Consider the following 19278-nt stretch of genomic DNA (forward strand, 5'->3'; position numbering starts at 1 on the left):
ACATCGTGTCCACATTTTTAGCTCGCTCATCGACCGCGGGAGCAGTGCGCTGTGGTTATGTATCCCACAGTGCCTGGCAGCAGCATCCGTCACTAGGTGTTGTGGGAATGCGGAATGGTCCGTGGAGCATATTGGGACCATGCATAACGTCCCATCAGTCACTGCTTTGTTTCCCAGCCCTCCAGGGGTTTCCAGCTTCCTTTCACACCAATTTGCCAGCTGCCATTCTTTGCTGTGCACTTCAGCATCTGCAGAGCAGTGAGAAAGCATGGATCCTGCACATCTCTCCTCTGCTATATTCACTGACATCAGGACATGACGCACAGCAGAGTTACTCCACACGTTACTGACAGAGGAAGAAGAGGTGCAGGCAGACAACTTTCCAAGAGAGATGGACAGCAGCAACCTGGCATTGCCTTTGGCAGTCACAGAGCCGCTGTGCAGGGTAGACCGTTGCTTCTGGGCTAGGGGAACCAGCACTGATTGGTGGGATCACATCGTCATGCAGGTGTGGGATGAAGAGCAGTGGCTACAGAACTTCAGGATGTGTAAAACAACCTTCCTGGAGCTCTGTGCTGAGCTGGCCCCCTAACTGTGGTGCAAGGACACCAGAATGAGAGCTGCCCTCTTGGTAGAGAAGCGTGTTGCAATCGCTGTGTGGAAGCTCACAACTCCTGATTGCTACCAGTCAGTTGCAAATCAATTTGGAGCGGGGAAGTCTACTGTTGGGGCTCTATTATTCAAGTGTGCAGGGCAGTAAATCACATCCTGCTGCCGGGCACCGTGACTCTGGGAAATGTGCATGACATACTGGATGGTTCTGCAGAGATGGGCTTTCCTAACTGCGGGGTGGGGGGCAATAGATGGCCCATATATTCCTATTAGAGCGCCAGACCACCTTGCCACAGAGTACATCAACAGGAAGGGATACTTCTCGATAGTGCTGCAGACGCTTGTGGATCACCGGGGGCGTTTCACAGACAGAAATGCGGGGTGGTCTAGAAAGGTGCATGACGCCTGCATCTTCAGGAACAGTGGCCCGTACAGAAAGCTGCAGGCGGGGACCTTCTTTCCAGACCACAAAATCACAGTGGGGGATGTGGAAATGCCCATAGTAATCCTGGGAGACCTGGCTTCCCCCTTACAGCCCTGGCTCAGGAAACCTTACACAGGGCAGCTGGACAGCAGTAAGGAGCGTTTTAACAACAGGCTGAGCCGGTGCCACGTGGTGGTGGACTGTGCCTTTGGCAGATTGAAGGGGAGATGGAGGTGTCTCTTTGGCAGGCAAGACCTACCGAGACTATTCCCATGGTCATAGCCGCGGGCTGCACTTTGCATAAACTCTGTGAATCTGAGGGTGAAATGTTCAGGGGTGGCTGGAGAGTTTCAGCAGCCAGACACTTGGGCTGTCAGAGGAGCACAGAGGGCTGCTTTTAACATGAGGGAGGCTTTGAGGAAGCGCTTTGGCAATGAGGGGCACTGAAGTGTACCGTTTGCAGTTGCTTCCCTGATGCTTCCCATTTAACATCCCAGGTAACACGTATTTCTGGAGCAAATGCTTGAACAGCCTGTACCAGGGACTGACGCGGTAACTGTGGTTTGTGGAACAGAAAATAAAATAGTTGTACCATTAAAAAAGTTTGCCTTTACTGAACACCACAAATTACAGTGAAACACACTAACGCACCCATTGTTTGCTGGTAAGGGACCGTCTTATGGCTTAAAAAAAAAAAAAATCACAGCTGTGTGTAGGTCCAGCTATCATGGTCAAACCTGTAAGAGGGGGTGGAGTGCAGGGGAAACTGAGGATTCCCAGAGAGTGAAAATGTGTCCCCCTCATAGCCCTTTTCACACAATGTCCATAAAATGGGCCCATGTGTGTCCCAATTCCTACAGGGCACTCGCAGCTGGGACTGCACAGACTCCTCTCCCCATGACCATGATGAGGTCAAAAAGCTCCGTGGTGGTCCAAGCTGGAGGGTGTTTGGAGCAATAGCCAGCCATGCTCACCTGGGAAGCCATGAGGACGCTGCGCGCTGAGGCAGCCAGCAGGAAAGGGAATTTAAAGTTCCCGGGGCTTGCAAGGGGGAGGGGTGGATTGTTGTTGACTGGCTGAAGGGCAGTGGAGTTCAAAGCACTGACCAGAGCGGCTGCTTGGCATTGTGGGCAGGGTGACCAGATTTCCCGATTTTATAGGGACAGTCCCGATTTTTGGGTCTTTTTCTTATATAGGCTCCTATTACCCCCCACCCCCTGTCCCGATTTTTCACCCTTGCTGTCTGCTCACCCTCATTGTGGGAAACCCCAGCGAAGGCGAAAAAAGGCTCATTGGGTCCACACTAAATGTTTGTCAACAGTAAAGGGGGGGGGAAGCCCCTCGCTTAGCTAGAAGTTTTTTGTCACCGGGCGTTTTCCTTGACAAACGTCGCGTTGCCGTGTGGACGCTAACGCAGTTTTGGCGCCAAAGGGCAATTTTTGGTGACAAAACGCAATAGTGTAGACAAGACCTTAGTTAATTCAGCCACCCAGCAGGCTGGGAGGGAGAGGAATATGGGGATGGGGACAGGAAGGAGAATTTAAGGGAGAGGGAGGGAGGCTGTGGGGAACAGAAAAGAACACTGTGGGGATCACAAAGACGACTGAAAAGTGTGGGGAACGGATCAGACTCCCTAGTTTGGCAAACAGGGCAGATCGTGGGGGCACAAAACTAACCCACACAGGGTCCCAAATATTTTCACCCTTCCCCCACCCTGCACTAGATACACAGAGGTAAACGCCGAGATTTTCAGCAATCACTTCTGGGTGCCCAACTGAGACCTTTTAAAGGGGCCTGATCACAAAGTGGGAGCACCCAGCCTCTGAATCTCAGACACCCAAAAATCACTAATCACTTCTGGAAAAATGTAGGCCAAGGGATTAAATACAATTTGGTGTCACAGCCACAGGTGAGAGCCCAGCCCACTGAGCTGTGTCCCTGAACTATGCCCCAGGTTTGGACAAAAACCGGTTACTAACCTTCCTGTAATGGTTGTTCTCAGAGATGTGTTGCACACGTCCATTGCATGCTAGGCGTGCGTGCCCCACACACAGTTGCCTGAAACTTTTCCCTCTGTGATACTCCTCAGGCCGGCTCTAGCGCCCTCTAGTGCGGCGCGCTCATGTCATGATATAAGGGGACCGGCCCAGACCACGCCCTCTCAGTTCCTTCTTGCCGGCAACTCCGACAGAGGGTGGGTTGTGGAATGGACGTGAGCAACACGTCTCAAAGAACAATAGTTACAGAAAGGTTAGCAACCCTTTTTCCTTCTTCGAGTGCTTGCACACGTCCATTCCATGTTCGGTGACTCCCAAGCAGTACCGTAAGAGGTGGGCTCGGAGTTCATGGACATGGAGATTGCAACACTGCCCATCCAAACCCAGGGTCATCTCTTGCTTGCTGAGTGCTGGCGCAATGGGAAGAAAAAGTATGTCCCGACACCCAGGTCACCGCTCCACAAATATCTTGGATCGGATCTGGGCCTTGACCACCACTGAGGAAGTTTGTGCTCTTATAGACTGGGCCATCACGAAGGCAGGTGGTGGGACACCTGCCTGCATGTAACACATGCAAATGCACAATGTGATTCAGGATGAAATTCTCTGAACTGAAGAGGCTAGGCCTTTTGTCCTATCAGCTACTGCCACAAGGAGCGCTGTGGATTTACGGATCGGCTTGGTCCTTTCTACACAGAACACTCGGGCGCCCCTAACATCCAGAGCGTGGAGACGCTACTGCTCCCTATGCTTGTGCGCCTGTGGGAAGAAAACGGGCAGGAAAATAGCCTGATTACTATGAAAATGGCGAGACGACCTTCGGGAGGGAACACGGGTGGGGGGCAACCCTTGTCATTAAAAGAACACTGTATATGGAGGTTTTGACAGAAGATCTCTAATCTCCGAAACCCTCCTGACTGAGGTAATTGCTACTTGAAAGGAGACCTTCCAGGAAAGGTACAAGAGGGCACAATGCCAGTGGCTCAAAGGGAGCCCTGTGAGCTCTGACAGGACCAGGTTTAAGTCCCGCAGGGGGATGGGTTCCTGGATTTGCAAGTATAGGCTTGAAAACCCTTGAGGCCGTGAATGGAGATTTCGTGTGGTCGACCGCCCAGCAGGCGGTGGGAGCTGAGATCACGGCTCGGTGTGCTGTCACCGAGGGAATCGCTAGACTGGCTGTTTCAGATGAAGCAGAGACTCCAGGACAGTCTGGGGAGACGGCCAGCAGGAGAGAGGTGGGGCCCTGGAACGGGGGGCCGAGGCCCTGCCGCTTTAGCAGCGGGGGGGAGCCTCAGGTGAAGAGGTGGAGCGGGGGGGGTGCCTTGGGAGAAGAAGCAGAGCCACAGTTTAAGCGCTGGCACGCTCCCCCCCTTGTAGGGAGGTTCCAGTGCCCCTAGCTGTGATGACCAAATGGAGAATCACTTCCATTTGGCGAGGTAAGAAGCTCTCCTAGAAGGTTTCCTATGCCTAGCAAGACCTAGCAGACCTGCTGCAAACAGGCCAGTTCCACAGGGTGTAACCATGGAGCTTCCACGCCGTCAGGCAGACGCAGCATTTGGGCTGTGATCTTGTGGGATCGGGTGCCGAAAGAGAGGGAGCAGGAAGTGGGGCCCCACTCCGGCAGGAGAGGGTTAAAAGCAGGCTGGCGGGAGCCTGTGCGAACCTGCCCATCAGAGGAAGGGGGAAGGCAGCCCATCAGGGCCGGCTGGGCCTATAAAGGCTGCAGGGCTGAGGGGAGCTCAATCTCGCCCTGGCCAGGAAGGGAGGAGGACAGGTTCTCCGAGAAGGAGGGCCGCACCTGGGACAAAGCAGCGCCGGGCAGGGGGGCCGGGCAGGGAGAGCTCTGGCGAACCCCTGCCAGACTGCAGGCCATGAGATACGGGCCGAGAGGTGCACGGGTCATGGGGAAGCGGCCCAGGGGAGCGCGAGCAGTAGAGGGGAGAGGAGGCGGGCAGGACACGGCTGCCCCCAGAGGGTCCCTGGGTTGGGATCCAGAGTAGTGGGCAGGCCTGGGTCCCTCCCTCCTGCCTTGCACTGCACCTGGCCGTGGAGGAGCGCGGCCCTGTACAGACTGGGGCTGGCCCCTGAGGCAAGGGGCTAGACTTTGGGGCTGTCGTTGGCCACGGCGGCAGGTGCATGGACGCCGGACTACCGATACCCCCGGGGGGGGGAGAACGGAGGGGTGGGCACGGCCAGAGGGCAGTGTCCTGAAGCGGACGCCGTGGACCACGGGAGCGACGTGGGCCCAGAGCCAGAGGGTGCAGACAGGAGAACGGACAACAGGCCAGATGCCGACCAGAAGGCAGCGCTAGCGCTGTCCATGGACTGAGCTAATTCCCAGCGTGACCAGCAGGAGGCGCCGTGGTTGTGAGTCCAACCCACAACAGAAGTGCCCCTGGAGTCGCCACTGACAGGTCTGGAAATGTCCCAGACCAGGGCTGGCGTGGCCAGGCTGGGGCTGCGAGGCTTCACCCTGTCCCGCTCGACCTTCAGCAAGACCCTGGGCACAAAAGGAATGGGAGGGCCGGGGGGGGAAGGCCCAGAACAGGGTGCTTTGTCCAAGGGAGTCAGAAGGCATCTGGGAGTGAGACCAGGCTGCAGCCATGCAGGCAGCTGACATTTCCTGTTCTGTCGGGTTGTGCACAGGTCGACGAGCGGAGCACCCCACCACTGCAAAATGGCCCTTGCTACGTCAGGGCACAGGGACCAAGGGATGTGATTGTTCCCCTCTATTCGACACTGGTGAGGCCTCATCTGGAGTACTGTGTCCAGTTTTGGGCCCCACACTACAAGAAGGATGTGGAAAAACTGGAAAGAGTCCAGCGGAGGGCAACAAAAATGATTATGGGACTGGAACACATGAGTTATGAGGAGAGGCTGAGGGAACTGGGGATGTTTAGTCTACGGAAGAGAAGAATGAGGGGTGATTTGATAGCAGCCTTCAACTACCTGAAAGGGCGTTCCAAAGAGGATGGATCTAGACTATTCTCAGTGGTAGCTGATGACAGAACGAGGAGTAATGGTCTCAAGTTGCAGTGGGGGAGGTTTAGGTTGGATATTAGGAAAAACTTTTTCAAGAGGAGGGTGGTGAAACACTGGAATGCGTTACCTAGGGAGGTGGTGGAATCCCCTTCCTTAGAGGTTTTCAAGGTCAGGCTTGACAAAGCCCTGGCTGCGATGATTTAATTGGGGATCGGTCCTGCTTCGAGCAGGGGGCTGGACTAGATGGCCTCCTGAGGTCCCTTCCAACCCTGATATTCTATGATTCTATGTGCTGAGCTGATCTGCCAGCCCGTTCTGGGCTCCCGAAAGGTGAGACGCTCTGAGGTGGATCGAGTGCTTTATGCAGAATTCCCACAAGCAAATGGCTCCTGACATAGGGGCGAAGGGCAGCCCTCTCCCCGCCTGTCAATGTAAAACATGGCTGCTGTGGTGTCTGTAAGAACTCGCAGCACCTTGCTTGTGATGGGGGTAACAACACCGGACGTGCTAAGCAAACCACCCTGAGCTCTCTGACGTTTATATGTAACGAGAGCTCCTGCTGGGATCACTGACCTTGTGTCCTGAGGTGCCCCAGGTGGGCCCCCAACCAAGCTTGGATGCATCTGAGATTATAGTTGGGGAATGATGAAGGGAACGCCCAAGCCTACCAACCAGGGGTCTGTCCACCGGTCGAGGGAGGCAAGGACTGGGGCAGGCACTGTGAGCACCGAGTCCAAATGATGGCAGCTTGGCCGGTACACTGAGGCCAGCCAAGCCTGAAGCGGTCTGAGGTGGAACCTCGCATACCACACCACGTATGTGCACGCGGCCATGTGACCCAACAGCCGGAGGCCGAAACAGGCTGTCGTGACGGAGTGGGCCTTGACCTGTGATATCAGTGACACCACTGACTGGAAGTGGGCTTCTGGAGGAAGGCCCTGGTGTGGGCAGAACCGAGCACCACTCTGATAAACTCTATCCTCTGAACCGGGACGAGTGTCGACTTCTGCTCGTTTATCAGCAGGCCCAGAGCTCAAAAGGTTGCTTGGATGAGGTGGTTGCTGCTTTCATATGGGACTCGGACTGCCCTTCACCAGCCAGTCACTGAGATATGGGTACACCGGCACCCCTCACCTTCTCAGGAAGGCTCACACCCTGCATTTCATAAAGACCCATTTGGCTGCTGACAGGCCGAACAGGAGGACGGTAAACTGGTGGTGAGTCTGGTTCACAATGATCCTGAGAAACCTTCTGTGGTCTCGGACAATAGAGATATGGAAAAAGGCATCTTTCAAATCGAGTGCAGCGTACCCGTCCCCTGCATCCAGGGAAGGAATGATGGAGGCCAGGGAGACCATACAGAACTTCAGCCTTTTGAGGCGTTTCAGGACTAGAATGGGTCAGAGACGCCCTTTGGCGCTTGGGATTAGCAAATAAGGGGAGTGAAACCCTTTCCCTCTTAATTTCTGAGGCACTTCCTCCATGGCTCCTACCCGGAGAAGGGCTTGCACCTCCTGGGCTAAGCTACTCATGAGACGGGTCCCCGAAGAGGGACAGGGATGGGGGGTAGGAGGGAGGAATGGAAACAAACTGAAGCGTATAACCCTCCTCCAAAGTACTCAGCACCCAATGGTCTGAGGTGATAAGGGACCTGCACAACTGAAGCGGGAGAGATGGTCCAAAATAATAGGGAAACAGGATCCGGTATGGGGACTGGTGTAATGCCCTCGGGTGCCCCAACAAAAGTTCTGCTTGGAGACCGCTGAGTATCCGAGAGGGCCAGGCAGTGAGGCTGAGGCAGATGGCGGCGGCTGTCTGCACCTATAACTTCTGTTCTGCTTCTTGAACAGGTCCTGACAAGGCAGCGGGCCTGGGAAGCAGGCAGGCTGTTGGGGCTTGAAACGTTTCCTCGAAGGCACTGGGGCACGGAGATTCAAGGACTTGAGGATGGCTCTGGGGGCCTTCAGGCTGTGAAGTTTGGCATCTGTTTGCTCTGAAAGGAGTGAAGTCCTTTCAAATGGAAGGTCTTGAAGAGACTGCTGGACCTTTGCCTGTAGGCCAGAGGACTGAAGCCAGTAGCCCCTTTGCACGGCCACTGTGGATGCCATAGCCCCGGCCACCACATCTGCTGCGTCAAGTGTGGCTTGTGGGCAAGCCCTGGCCACTGCCTTCCCTTCCACCAGAGCAACAATCTCCTGCCTGGACTCTTGGGGAAGCGAGTCTTTACATTTCAGCATGGAGTGAAAGTCATATCTGCACAGCAGTGCCTGTTGGCTGGAGCTGTGGAGCTATAGACCACTGGTAGAATACATTTCCCTACCAAAATGGTCTTGCTTTTTTTGAGTCTTTTGACTTGGGGGTTGCCCCTCACAACCCTGGCCTTTCCCTCACTGGCTGCCGAGGCCACCAAGGATCCAGGAGGGGGATGGGGGATGTTGGGGATTGGTCCTGCTTTGAGCAGGGGGTTGGACTAGATGACCTCCTGAGGTCCCTTCCAACCCTAATCTTCTATGATTCTATGATAAGTACTCCTACCCTACGGCAGAGACATAGTATTTCCTATCTGCCTTCTTTAACATGGGCAGCGAGAAAGGGGTCTGCCACAGGGTTTTAACTGGACCCAGGATGACCTCATTGAGAGGCAGAGCTATTTCTGATGGGGCCACTGCAGCCCAGATGTTGACCAAGCTGTTGGGGGACTTTTTAACTCCCTCCACTTCCAGCCGTAAGTTCGAGGCCACCTTCTTCCATAACTCCTGGTGAGCCTTGAAGTGTCCTGGGGTGGCAAAACACCCATCCCTTCCTCTTCTGGGGGGGGAGGAGGCAGCCTGCACCACCACGGGATCTTCCTCCTCTCCTTCTGCACGAACCGGATCCCATAGCTCCAGGTTCTGAGAGTCTGTGCCTGGCTCAGTGCGTAGTCTGAGTCAGCTGCTGTTCGCTGTGACAGAGGAATCCCTCTCTCAGACACCACTGAGTAGGAGCGCCTAGACGGGGGAGGGCAGACAGTGGAGAAAAACCCCAGGGGTTCTGAAAAGGCCATGGTATCTGCATGGGCCATTGCCCACTGAGCCAGGCGCTCGGAGGAACCCCACCCCGGGATCCACCATTGCATAGGGCTGATTGGTGGGGTACTGGTACCAGTCCCTCGGCTGGGTGCAAGATTCAAACTCCAACTTTGATGATGAGTCATTTTGTGGGGACGAGGAGGGTGTGGTACCCCTCAGCTCCAAGGGACGGTGCTGAGGATCTAGGGATCGGGCCGAGATGGGGAAGCCTGCTTCGACATCAGCAGAGAGCAAGGGGCCTGGTACCAGACGGGAGCTCGGGGCAACATGCTCCCTTCTGCTTCCCCCACTGCTGGCACCAACTCTTGTACTGCCAGCAATGGTGGTAGCGAACATGCTAGCCAGTCCCTGGCCACCACAAACCCCTCTGGGATAGATGGTACCGCGACCCTGCTGGTGCCTCACTGCCCCTCTGATGCCGGCGGCTGGCCGGGTACTGGACTCCACAGAGCCTGTGAACAGGGCGGAGTCGATGGTATCACCTGCGGAGCAGGGGCAGAGGAGTGGGCAGATGCAGGTCGCACTCCCCAGCACTCCCCATGCTTGTCCATTCTGAGAGATGGGGAACCTCTCAGACAGCTGCTGCTTATGCTTCTTTCCTGGCCCTGGGCATGGGGAATGGTGCCGAGAGTCCCGTACAGACTCTCTCTGCAGCAGCTCTTCGTACCAGCACTGAGGTACACGGTGCCAAGTTTGACTGGCTTGGCTCCGAAGAAGGTCTGAGTGCGGCTTCCATCAGAAGGGACTTCAGCCTGGCCTCCCTGTCCTGTTTCAGATGTGCACTGAACCGGTGGCAGAGCTGACCACGATCCGCAAGAGGAGTCTCATCCATGCACTTTAGACAGCTAGAGTGCCGGTCGCTCAAAGGCATGGGCTTGTGGAGGAGGCCCCGGGCTTGAAGCCCGGAGACCGAGGCATGCCCAGTTCCAGGAGCAGAAGAAGCTCTGCTACGAGAGTCCAACTAACTATTTACACCAATCAACTAAAGTCAAAAGGTGAGAAAACAACAGGGAGGAAAAGGGATTGAGTAACAACGAGAGAACCACTGAGAAGCTCGAGAGGTGCAGGGCGGCTGGTCACAGACACGCAGAGATCCCAAGCCAGGCGCCCGAGGGGAGTGGGGTGGGTCAGGCCTCCCCACCCATCCCTCTTCTCCTCTGTGCTGCACTCCACAGGGATGAGCAGGGTGGGGGCACCGATGGGGTCTCAGAGGGACCAGACCCCGAATTCCCCCATATGCGTGTTGGGGGCAGACACAGCTAGAGAGGGGAACACTGTTGGTGGCCAAGATGCAGGACTCAGGACAGTCTCCGGCGAGCTGGCAGCCCCAGGACTGCGAGGAGGGGGTAAATGGGGGGAGGAGGGCAGGAGGGGGCAGTCGGGACAGCGGTTGGGGAGGGGGCGGCGGGGACAGAACAGCAGCTCCCCAGCCCAGGCTTAGGGGGCAGGTGAGCGGAGCCCCTCTCTCCAGCACTGGGGAGGCCAGTGTCCGTGTGAGCAAGGTCAGGCTGGACAGGCTCAGCAGCAGGGGACCAATGGGCGAGACTAGTCAGGAGAGGGTTAAACTAGTTACAGAGGGGGTGCGCTGGGGGACAGACACTTGGCAACCCTCCGCCCTGTCGCTTAGTCCCGGGGCAGGGCCACCGGGAACCCAGGTGTCCAGGATAGGATGGGAATTAGTTCTCATTGCTGCTGTCTCAGTGCTGGGAGCCAGGAGGGATTCGGGGAGGGGAGTGGGGGGGAAGGGTAACACAATGGGCTGGGGACACAGCACAATCCGGGGGCCTGGCCAGGCAGCTACAGCCCCGCACATCAGGGACCGAGCAGGGAGAACGGCTCTTTACACATCTATCGATAGTGTGCAGGGGAACCTGCCTGACCCCGGGGGCTCCAACCAGGAGACATGGGCTGGGGTTTGTGCTGCCAGGAGTAAGGAAGCCGGGGAGTCTCTGCACGTTACAGGGGCTGATTCTCTCACTAACTCTCTAGCCCAAGTCAATGTCAGACCCTCACTCTGCGGAGTGAAGAGGAATCTGACCTTAAACAAACTCACCTGGGAAATAAGACAAAGCAAACAATGAAGGAGGCTCACAGGTGAGCAGCTTCTCCCCAGGGCTGGGTGAATGCAGCGCTGTCTGCTCTTGTGACTTTACCGTGCGTCTCATGATAGCGGGGGGTTTATTAAAACCCCAGTTCCTGGACTCATGGGATTAGGGGAGAGTCTCAGATCTCTTTTCTTACAGCACTAACTTCTAGTCCTTCTAGGAGCAGGGAAAACCCCAGAAATGTGTCCCCGAAAGGCTCAAACCAGAGGGCAAATAAAAATAAGCTCCACTATTATCCCCAAAATACTCACAACATTTAAGCCAAACTCAGTATTTTGGGGGCCTGACTCATGATGTCTGAACACTTGGGACTGTCGATATTGGGATTCCCCATCACTCGGTGTCTGGGAAATGAGACAAGACGTCTCAGAGCCCTCCCCGCTCTAGATCTAGGGTCTTTGGGACCTTCTGGGACCTCTGCTGCTCTGCCTGGGAAATGACCACACACAGGGGGCGGGGGGTCCCCCGAAGGGCAGCAGAGGCAGCTGCAAGTGAGATTGGTAGCAGAAATCTGGGGTGTTTGGGGAGGGAACAGCATGAGAGTCCCATTTTGGAGGGTGTCAAAAATGTCTTTTGCATGGATCTAAGTCCTGTGCCCCCCCCCCCCCGGTGTCCCTCTGTCCCCCACATTTACACTGACTCCTGTGAGAAAATGCCCCTGCGGGCCCCTCTGTCCCCTCCCCCCGCTCACACTGACACCACCATCCCCCGCTTTGTCCCGCACTCACCCTCGGTCCGATTGTAGAGCTGAGCCAGGGTGTTCAGACTCGCGTTGATCCAGGCCTCCCAGCGCCGTGACCAAAGGAGCCGAAAGTCCCAGAGCTCCGGACCCTCGTTCTGCGCCATCCGTGCGAGGCTCCACCCTCTGCATCCCGCTGGCGTAGACGAAGATGGCCTGATCGTCCACGTACCCAACACGGCTGAACCAGGGCAGCCCCGGGCCGGGCTCGGACACCACCGTGTTCAATACGCGCCTGGAGTGCAGGCCTGAGGGAGGGAGATTGGGGGCAGGGAGGTCAGACCCAACCAGACCCTGCCAGGGAGCCCCTGGCGATACACGAGAGGCAGGAGTGCTCCTGTGGGAGGGAGACCTGCGGAATGGCCCACAGAACAGCCTGCCCGGGGAGAAAGGGTGGTTGGAGTAGGAGGAGAAGTGGGGCAAGGATGGCCGGGGTGTGTGGGGGGGAGGGAGTTGGAGTGTGTGAGGAGTAGGGGAGCAGACAGGGAGAGTGTATTGGGGGCATGGGGGGCTGAAGGGGAGTGTGAAGAAGGAAAGGGGGCCCAGGAGGAAGGGCAGAGCTGGAGGGGGATGTGAGGAGCAGGAGGGGGATGTTATGGGGGAGGGTGGGGCAGGAGAAGGGCTAGGGCTGTAGGAGATGCAGGAGCTGAAGCTGGAGGTACAAGGGGGGGCAGGGGGAATGTGTCCAAGGTGCAGGTGGGAGACAGAGCCCCAGCTGTGCACACAATTTACCATAAATGTATTCAGAACATAAGAACAGCCATACTGGGTCAGACCAAAGGTGCATCTAGCCCAGTATCCTGTCTTCAGACATAGGCCAATGCCCGGTGCCCCAGAGGGAGTGAACCTAACAGGTAATGATCAAGTGATCTCTTTCCTGCCATCCATCTCCACCCTCTGACAAACAGAGGCCAGGGACACCATTCCTTACCCATCCTGGCTAACAGCCATTAATGGACCTGTCCTCCATGAACTTATCTAGTTCTTTTTTGAACCCTTTTATACTCTTGGCCTTCACAACGTCCTCTGGCAAGGAGTTCCACAGGTTGACTGTGCGTTGTGTGAAGAAATACTTCCTTTTGTTTGTATTACACCTGCTGCCCATTAATTTCATCTGGTGATCCCTAGGTTCTTGTGTTATGTGAAGGGGGTAAATAACACTTCCTGATTCACTTTCTCCTCACCAGTCATGACTTTATGGACCTCGATCATAGCCCCCTTAGTCATCTCTTTCCAAGCTGAAAAGTTCCAGTCTTATTAATCTCGCCTCCTACGGAAGCTGTTCTATATCCCATATCATCCTTGGTGCCCTGTTCGGTACCTTTTCCAGTTCCAACAGATCCTTTTTTGGGATGGGGCGACCACATCTGCACGCAGTATCCACGATGTGGGCATCCCATGGATTTATATGGAGGCAATCATATATTTTCTTATTATCTCTCCCTTTCCGAATGATTCTCAACATTCTGTTCGCTTTTTTGACTGCTGCTGCACATTGAGTGGATGTTTTCAGAGAACTATCCACAGTCACTCCAAGATCTCTTTCTTGAGTGTTAACAGCTAATCTAGACCCCATCATTTGATATGTATAGTTCAGATTATGTTTTCCAATGTGCATTACTTTGCATTTATCCACATTGAATTTCACCTGCCATTTTCATAGAATCATAGAATATCAGGGTTGGAAGGGATCTCAGGAGGTCATCTAGTCCAACCCCCTGCTCAACGCAGGGCCAATCCCCAGTTAAATCATCCCAGCCAGGGCTTTGTCAAGCTGGGCCTTAAAAACCTCAAAGGAAGGAGATTCCACCACCTCCCTAGGTAACCCATTCCAGTGCTTCACCACTCTCCTAGTGAAAAAGTTTTTCCTAATATCCAACCTAAACCTCCCCCACTGCAACTTGAGACCATTACTCCTCGTTCTGTCGTCTGCTATCACTGAGAACAGTCTAGACCCATCCTCTTTGGAACGCCCTTTCAGGTAGTTGAAAGCAGCTATCAAATCCCCCCTCATTCTTCTCTTCCACAGACTAAACAATCCCAGTTCCCTCAGCCTCTCCTCATAAGTCATGTGTTCCAGTCCCCTAATCATTTTTGTTGCCCTCTACTGGACGCTTTCCAATTTTTCCACATCCTTCTTGTAGTGTGGGGCCCAAAACTGGACGCAATACTCCAGATGAGGCCTCACCAACGTCGAATAGAGGGGAACGATCATGTCCCTCGATCTCCTGGCAGTGCCCCTATTTATACATCCCAAAATGCCATGGCCGTCTTGGCAACAAGGGCACACTGTTGACTCATATCCAGCTTCTCATCCACTGTCACCCCTAGGTCCTTTTCTGCAGAACTGCTGCCTAGCCACTCGGTCCCTAGTCCGTAGCGGTGCATGGAATTCTTCCGTCCTAAGTGTAGGACTCTGCACTTGTCCTTGTTGAAACTCATCAGATCTCTTTTGGCCCAATCCTCTAAGTTGTCTAGGGCCCTCTGTATCCTATCCCTACCCTCCAGTGTATCTACCTCTCCTCCCAGTTTAGTGTCATCTGAAAACTTGCTGATGGTGCAATCCACGCCATCCTCCAGATCATTAATGAAGATATTGAACAAAACCGTCCCCAGGACCGACCCTTAGGCACTCCGCTTGATACAAGCTGCCAACTAGACATGGAGCCATTGATCACTACCCGTTGAGCCTGACGATCTAGCCAACTTTCTATCCACCTTATAGTCCATTCATCCAGCCCATACTTCTTTAACTTACTGGCAAGAATACTGTGGGAGACCGTGTCAAAAGCTTTGCTAAAGTCAAGGAATAACACGTTCACTGCTTTCCCCTCATCCACAGAGCCAGTTATCTCATCATATTTTGTTGCTCAGACATCCAGTTTTGTGAGATCCCTTTATAACTCTTTGCAATCTGCTTCGGACTTAACTTATTCATGCTGTGGCTTCACATAGGTCCTCTTTTGGGACCAGGCCCCCTGTTGTGCCAGTCACTGCATGGGCTCTGCCCCATGGAGCTCACAGGCTGATCACCCATCCCTACAGTCAGGTTCACCCCACAGATCCACAGGCAAGATCAGGGCCAAAGCGGGGAGTAGGGAAGGGCAACAGCTCCCAGGCAAATGGCCTGGTGCTGCAGACACTGAACCCCTGATCCCTGCACTCCGGTGAGCGTCCCACTGACGTCAGACACTGCTCAGGGGAATTATACACTGCCTCTCTGATCCCCACAACTGGCTCTCCCGTCCAGCCTCCCACACTCATCCTCGGTAACTTCTGCTTCCAAGGTGATGGCCCATACGACCCTCTGCTCCCCAGCTCCTCACCCTCCCCTCTGCATTCACCCAGCAGCCCTGGGTCAGCTCTCCCTCTCTCCAAAAGGGCCATGCACGGACATGGGTTCACCGGGACCCTGCTCTCTCAGCTCTCTGGTCTGGATTCCCCTTCTCCAGCTATCACCAGGTCTCTCTCAGCATCACCCATCAGCCACATCTCCCCATGTTTTATAATGAATAGTGTGTGTGCCTCAGTTTCCCCTATGAGCTGCATGGTTAACAAGGTGGGGGAAAAGATTAATTGCTCGGCAGAGATCCAGGTGTGACTGATGACTCACTATCTGGGGTCTGGGCCCCATGCTGATGGGGCGTCCCAGAAGACAACTGCCCGGACATTTGGCACCTAGCAACTAATGACCATGGATGACCCATCCTCTGCAGGAAGCCAGCCAGCTGTGACCAGCTGGAAAACAAAGAGCTGAGGACAAGGCCAGGTGACAATGTTTGGCAGGAACAAGAACAAAAGTCTAAGGAGGGGCCCCTTGAGGCTAAGTGTGGGCTGCTGGAGGGAGGAGAAGCTTCTGGACTGGGACAAAAGAGAAAGTTCTGGGTTCTGCACAGACCCAGATGGACTTGGCTGTAACTTTCCATTCTCTAATGGAAAGCCTGTTGAGAGTCTTTAAAGGTTAAGTTTAGAGGACAGAGCAACAAGGGTGATGTCGTGGTGGGCATCTGCTATAGACCACCAGACCAGGAGGATGAGGTAGACGAGGCTTTCTTCAGACAACTAACAAGTTTCCAGATCACAGGCCCTGGGTCTAATGGGGGACTTCAATCACCCTGACATCTGCTGGGAGAGCAATACAGCAGTGCACAGACAATCCAGGAAGTTTTTGGAGAATGTTGGGGACAACTTCTGGGTACAAGTGCTGGAGGAACCAACTAGGGGCCCTGCTCCTCTTGATCTGCTCACCAACAAGGAAAAATTGGTAGGGGAAGTAGAAGTGGATGGCAACCTGGGCAGCAGTGACCATGAGATGGTCGAGTTCAGGATCCTGACAAAAGGAAGAAAAGAGAGCAGCAGAATACGGACCCTGGACTTGAGAAAAGCAGACTTTGGCTCCCTCAGGAAACTGATGGGCAGGATCCCCTGAGAGGCTAATACGAGGGGGAAAGGAGTCCAGGAGAACTGGCTCTATTTTGAAGGCGACTGATTGAGGGCACAGGGACAAACCATCCCAATGCGCAGAAAGAATGGCAAATATGGCAGGTGACCAGCTTGGCTTAACAGTGAAAATCTTTGGTGAGCTTAAATACAAAAAGGAAGCTTACATGAAGTGGAAATTTGGACAGATGACTAGGGAGGAGTATAACAATACTTCTCAAGCATGCAGGGGTGTAATCAGGAAGGCCAAAGCACAATTGGAGTTACAGCTAGCAAGGGATGTGAAGCGTAACAAGAAGGGTTTCTACAGGTATGTTAGCAACAAGAAGAAGGTCAGGGAAAGTGTGGGACCCTTAAGGAATGGGGGAGGCAACCTAGTGACAGATGATGAGGAAAAAGCTGAAGTACTCACAATGCTTTTTTTGCCTTGGTCTCCACAGACAAGGTCAATTCCCAGTCTGCTGCACAGGGCAGCACAGTGTGGGAAGGAGGGGAGCAGCCCTCAGTGGTGAAAGAACAGGTTAAGGACTATTTAGAAAAGCTGGACATGCAAAAGTCCACGGAGCCGGATCTAATGTATCCGAGGGTGCTGAGGGAGTTGGCTGATGTGATTGCAGAGCCATTGGCCATTATCTTTGAAAACTTGTGGTCATTGGGGGAGGTGCCAGATGATTGGAAAAAGGTAAATATAGTGCCCATCTTTAAGAAAGGGAAGGAGGAGAATACAGGGAACTACTGACCGGTCAGCCTCACCTCAGTCCTTGGAAAAATCATGGAGCAGATCCTCAAGGAATCCATTTTGAAGCACTTGGAGGAGAGGAAAGTGATCAGGAACAGTCAACATGGATTCACCAAGGGCAAGTCATGCCTGACCAAGCTGATTGCCTTCTGTGATGAGATAACCGGCTCTCTGGATATGGGGAAAGTGGTGCACGTGACCTATCTTGACTTTAGCAAAGCTTTTGATACAGTCTCCCACAGTATTCTTGCCAGCAAGTTAAAAAAGTATGGATTGGATGAATGGACTATAAGGTGGATAGAAACTGGCTAGATTGTCGGGCTCAACGGGTAGTGATCAACGGCTCAATGTCTAGCTGGCAGCCGGTATCAACCAGAGTTCCCCAGGGGTCGGTCCTGGGGCCGGTTTTATTCAACACCTTCATTAATGATCTGGAGGATGGGATGAATTGCACCCTCAGAAAGTTCGTCGATGACACTAAGCTAGGGGGAGAGGTAGATATGCTGGAGGGTCGGGATAGGGTCCAGAGTGACCTAAACAAATTGGAGGATTGTGCCAAAAGAAATCTGATGAGGTTTAACAAGGACAAGTGCTGAGTCCTGCACTTAGGAGAGAAGAATCCCATGCACCGCTACAGGCTGCGGAGCGACTGGCTAAGCAGCAGTTCTGCAGAAAAGGACCTGGGGATTACAGAGAACGAGAAGCTGGATATGAGTCAGCCGTGTGCCCTTGTTGCCAAGAAGGCTAACGGTATATTGGGCTGTATTAGTAGAAGCATTGGCAGCAGATCGAGGGAAGAGATTATTCCCCTCTCTTCGGTACTGGTGAGGCCACATCTGCAGTACTGCGGCCAGTTTTGGTCCCCCCCACTACAGAATGGATGTGGACAAATTGGAAAGAGTCTGGTGGAGGGCAACAAAAATAACTAGGGGGCTAGGGCACATGACTTACGAGGAGAGGCTGAGGAAACTGGGCTTATTTAGTCTGCAGAAGAGTGAGGGGGGATTTGATAGCGGCCTTCAACTACCTGAAGAGGGGTTCCAAAGAGGATGGAGCTCGGCTGTTCTCAGTGGTGGCAGATGACAGAACAAGGAACAATGGTCTCAAGTTGCAGTGGGGGAGGTCTAGACTGGATATTAGGAAACACTATTTTACTAGGAGGGTGGTGAAGCTCTGGAATGTGTTACCTTGGTGGAGGGTGGGGGGGAATCTCCTTCCTAAGAGATTTTGACAAAGCCCTGGCTGGGATGATTTATTTGGGGATTAGGTCCTGCTTTGAGCAGGGGGTTGGACTAGATGATCTCCTGAGGTCTCTTCCAACCCTAATCTTCTATGATTCAATGACCTGTTATAAGAAAGGGTTTATATGCTATTTTATATGAATGTTTAATAAGTTTGTTCTTATAACTTAGCATAAGTTACTAGCTTAGCATAAGTGATTAAAGTAGTTGAAGCCTTAGGCCAAGGTCAAGCTGACCTGAGAGGAAGGCTGAAAAAGCAGCTGCAAAACCAGTTGAAACTGCCTGTTATCATTAAAGATAAGGAAGAATGCAAGGAGTAGGACTGTCTCCCGGAGCAAATCCAGCACCCGACAACGGACTGTCCACTCAGCAACAGAACTGTCCAATGGAAAAGAGCAGAGACCCCTACTCAAATTAGGGGATTGGACTTTGGACATGGGCGAGGGCGGTGTTACCAACTGTAGAGGGTATAATTGCTTGCAATTTCTGAGGGGCGGGATCTGTACACCAATAAAAGATGCCTGTGTAGATTGGACTCTGAATCTAGAATTCTGTGGGATCCTAGAGTCGAATCAAGCACCTAGAGGGGTGAGAGAAAGGGCTAATTGTTTTTTTTTTCCTTAACAGTTTGGTGACCGCGGGAGGACTCTAGGCGACCATCGTCGGGGTCTCTCACCTCCAAACATCCACTTGATGCCAACGGGTGAGTTCACCTGGGATCTTTGGCAGTGGGAGGCACCGAAGGATGAGTCTTAAATTCCCACATTCCAAATTCCGGTTTCTGGTTAAAGTGCACTTGGGAAGGGTGCGTGGCCTGATCAGCATAAGGCGCAGCCCAAGGAGAAAATATAGGATGGGTAATTCTTCGGGCGTGGAAAAGGGGACGCCCTTGTCCGAAGTGCGGGATAATTGGAGGAGGATTGATGGTACC

At 53.7% G+C, this 19278-nt stretch overlaps 1 protein-coding gene across 2 annotated transcripts in view; it reads right to left on the reverse strand.

Moving 5' to 3' along the window:
* Window positions 1-1328: 1328 nt before the first annotated feature.
* LOC122463994 (proline-rich receptor-like protein kinase PERK14) overlaps window positions 1329-19278 on the reverse strand; it is a 28644-nt gene continuing 10694 nt past the window's right edge. Inside the window, exons 2-3 of one of the 2 annotated variants that reach the window (XM_043537672.1) lie at window positions 11917-12175; window positions 1329-1592 (exon numbers count right to left, since the gene is read on the reverse strand). In XM_043537672.1, coding sequence (XP_043393607.1) covers window positions 1367-1592; window positions 11917-12175 — 485 coding nt within the window. In that variant the 3' untranslated portion in view covers window positions 1329-1366. Of the gene's footprint in view, window positions 1593-11916; window positions 12774-19278 lie in introns of those variants that run through there. The other variant, XM_043537671.1, reaches the window with a different exon arrangement.

The sequence above is a fragment of the Chelonia mydas genome, unplaced genomic scaffold (assembly GCF_015237465.2).
Source record: "Chelonia mydas isolate rCheMyd1 unplaced genomic scaffold, rCheMyd1.pri.v2 scaffold_77_arrow_ctg1, whole genome shotgun sequence".
NCBI lineage: Eukaryota > Metazoa > Chordata > Testudines > Cheloniidae > Chelonia > Chelonia mydas.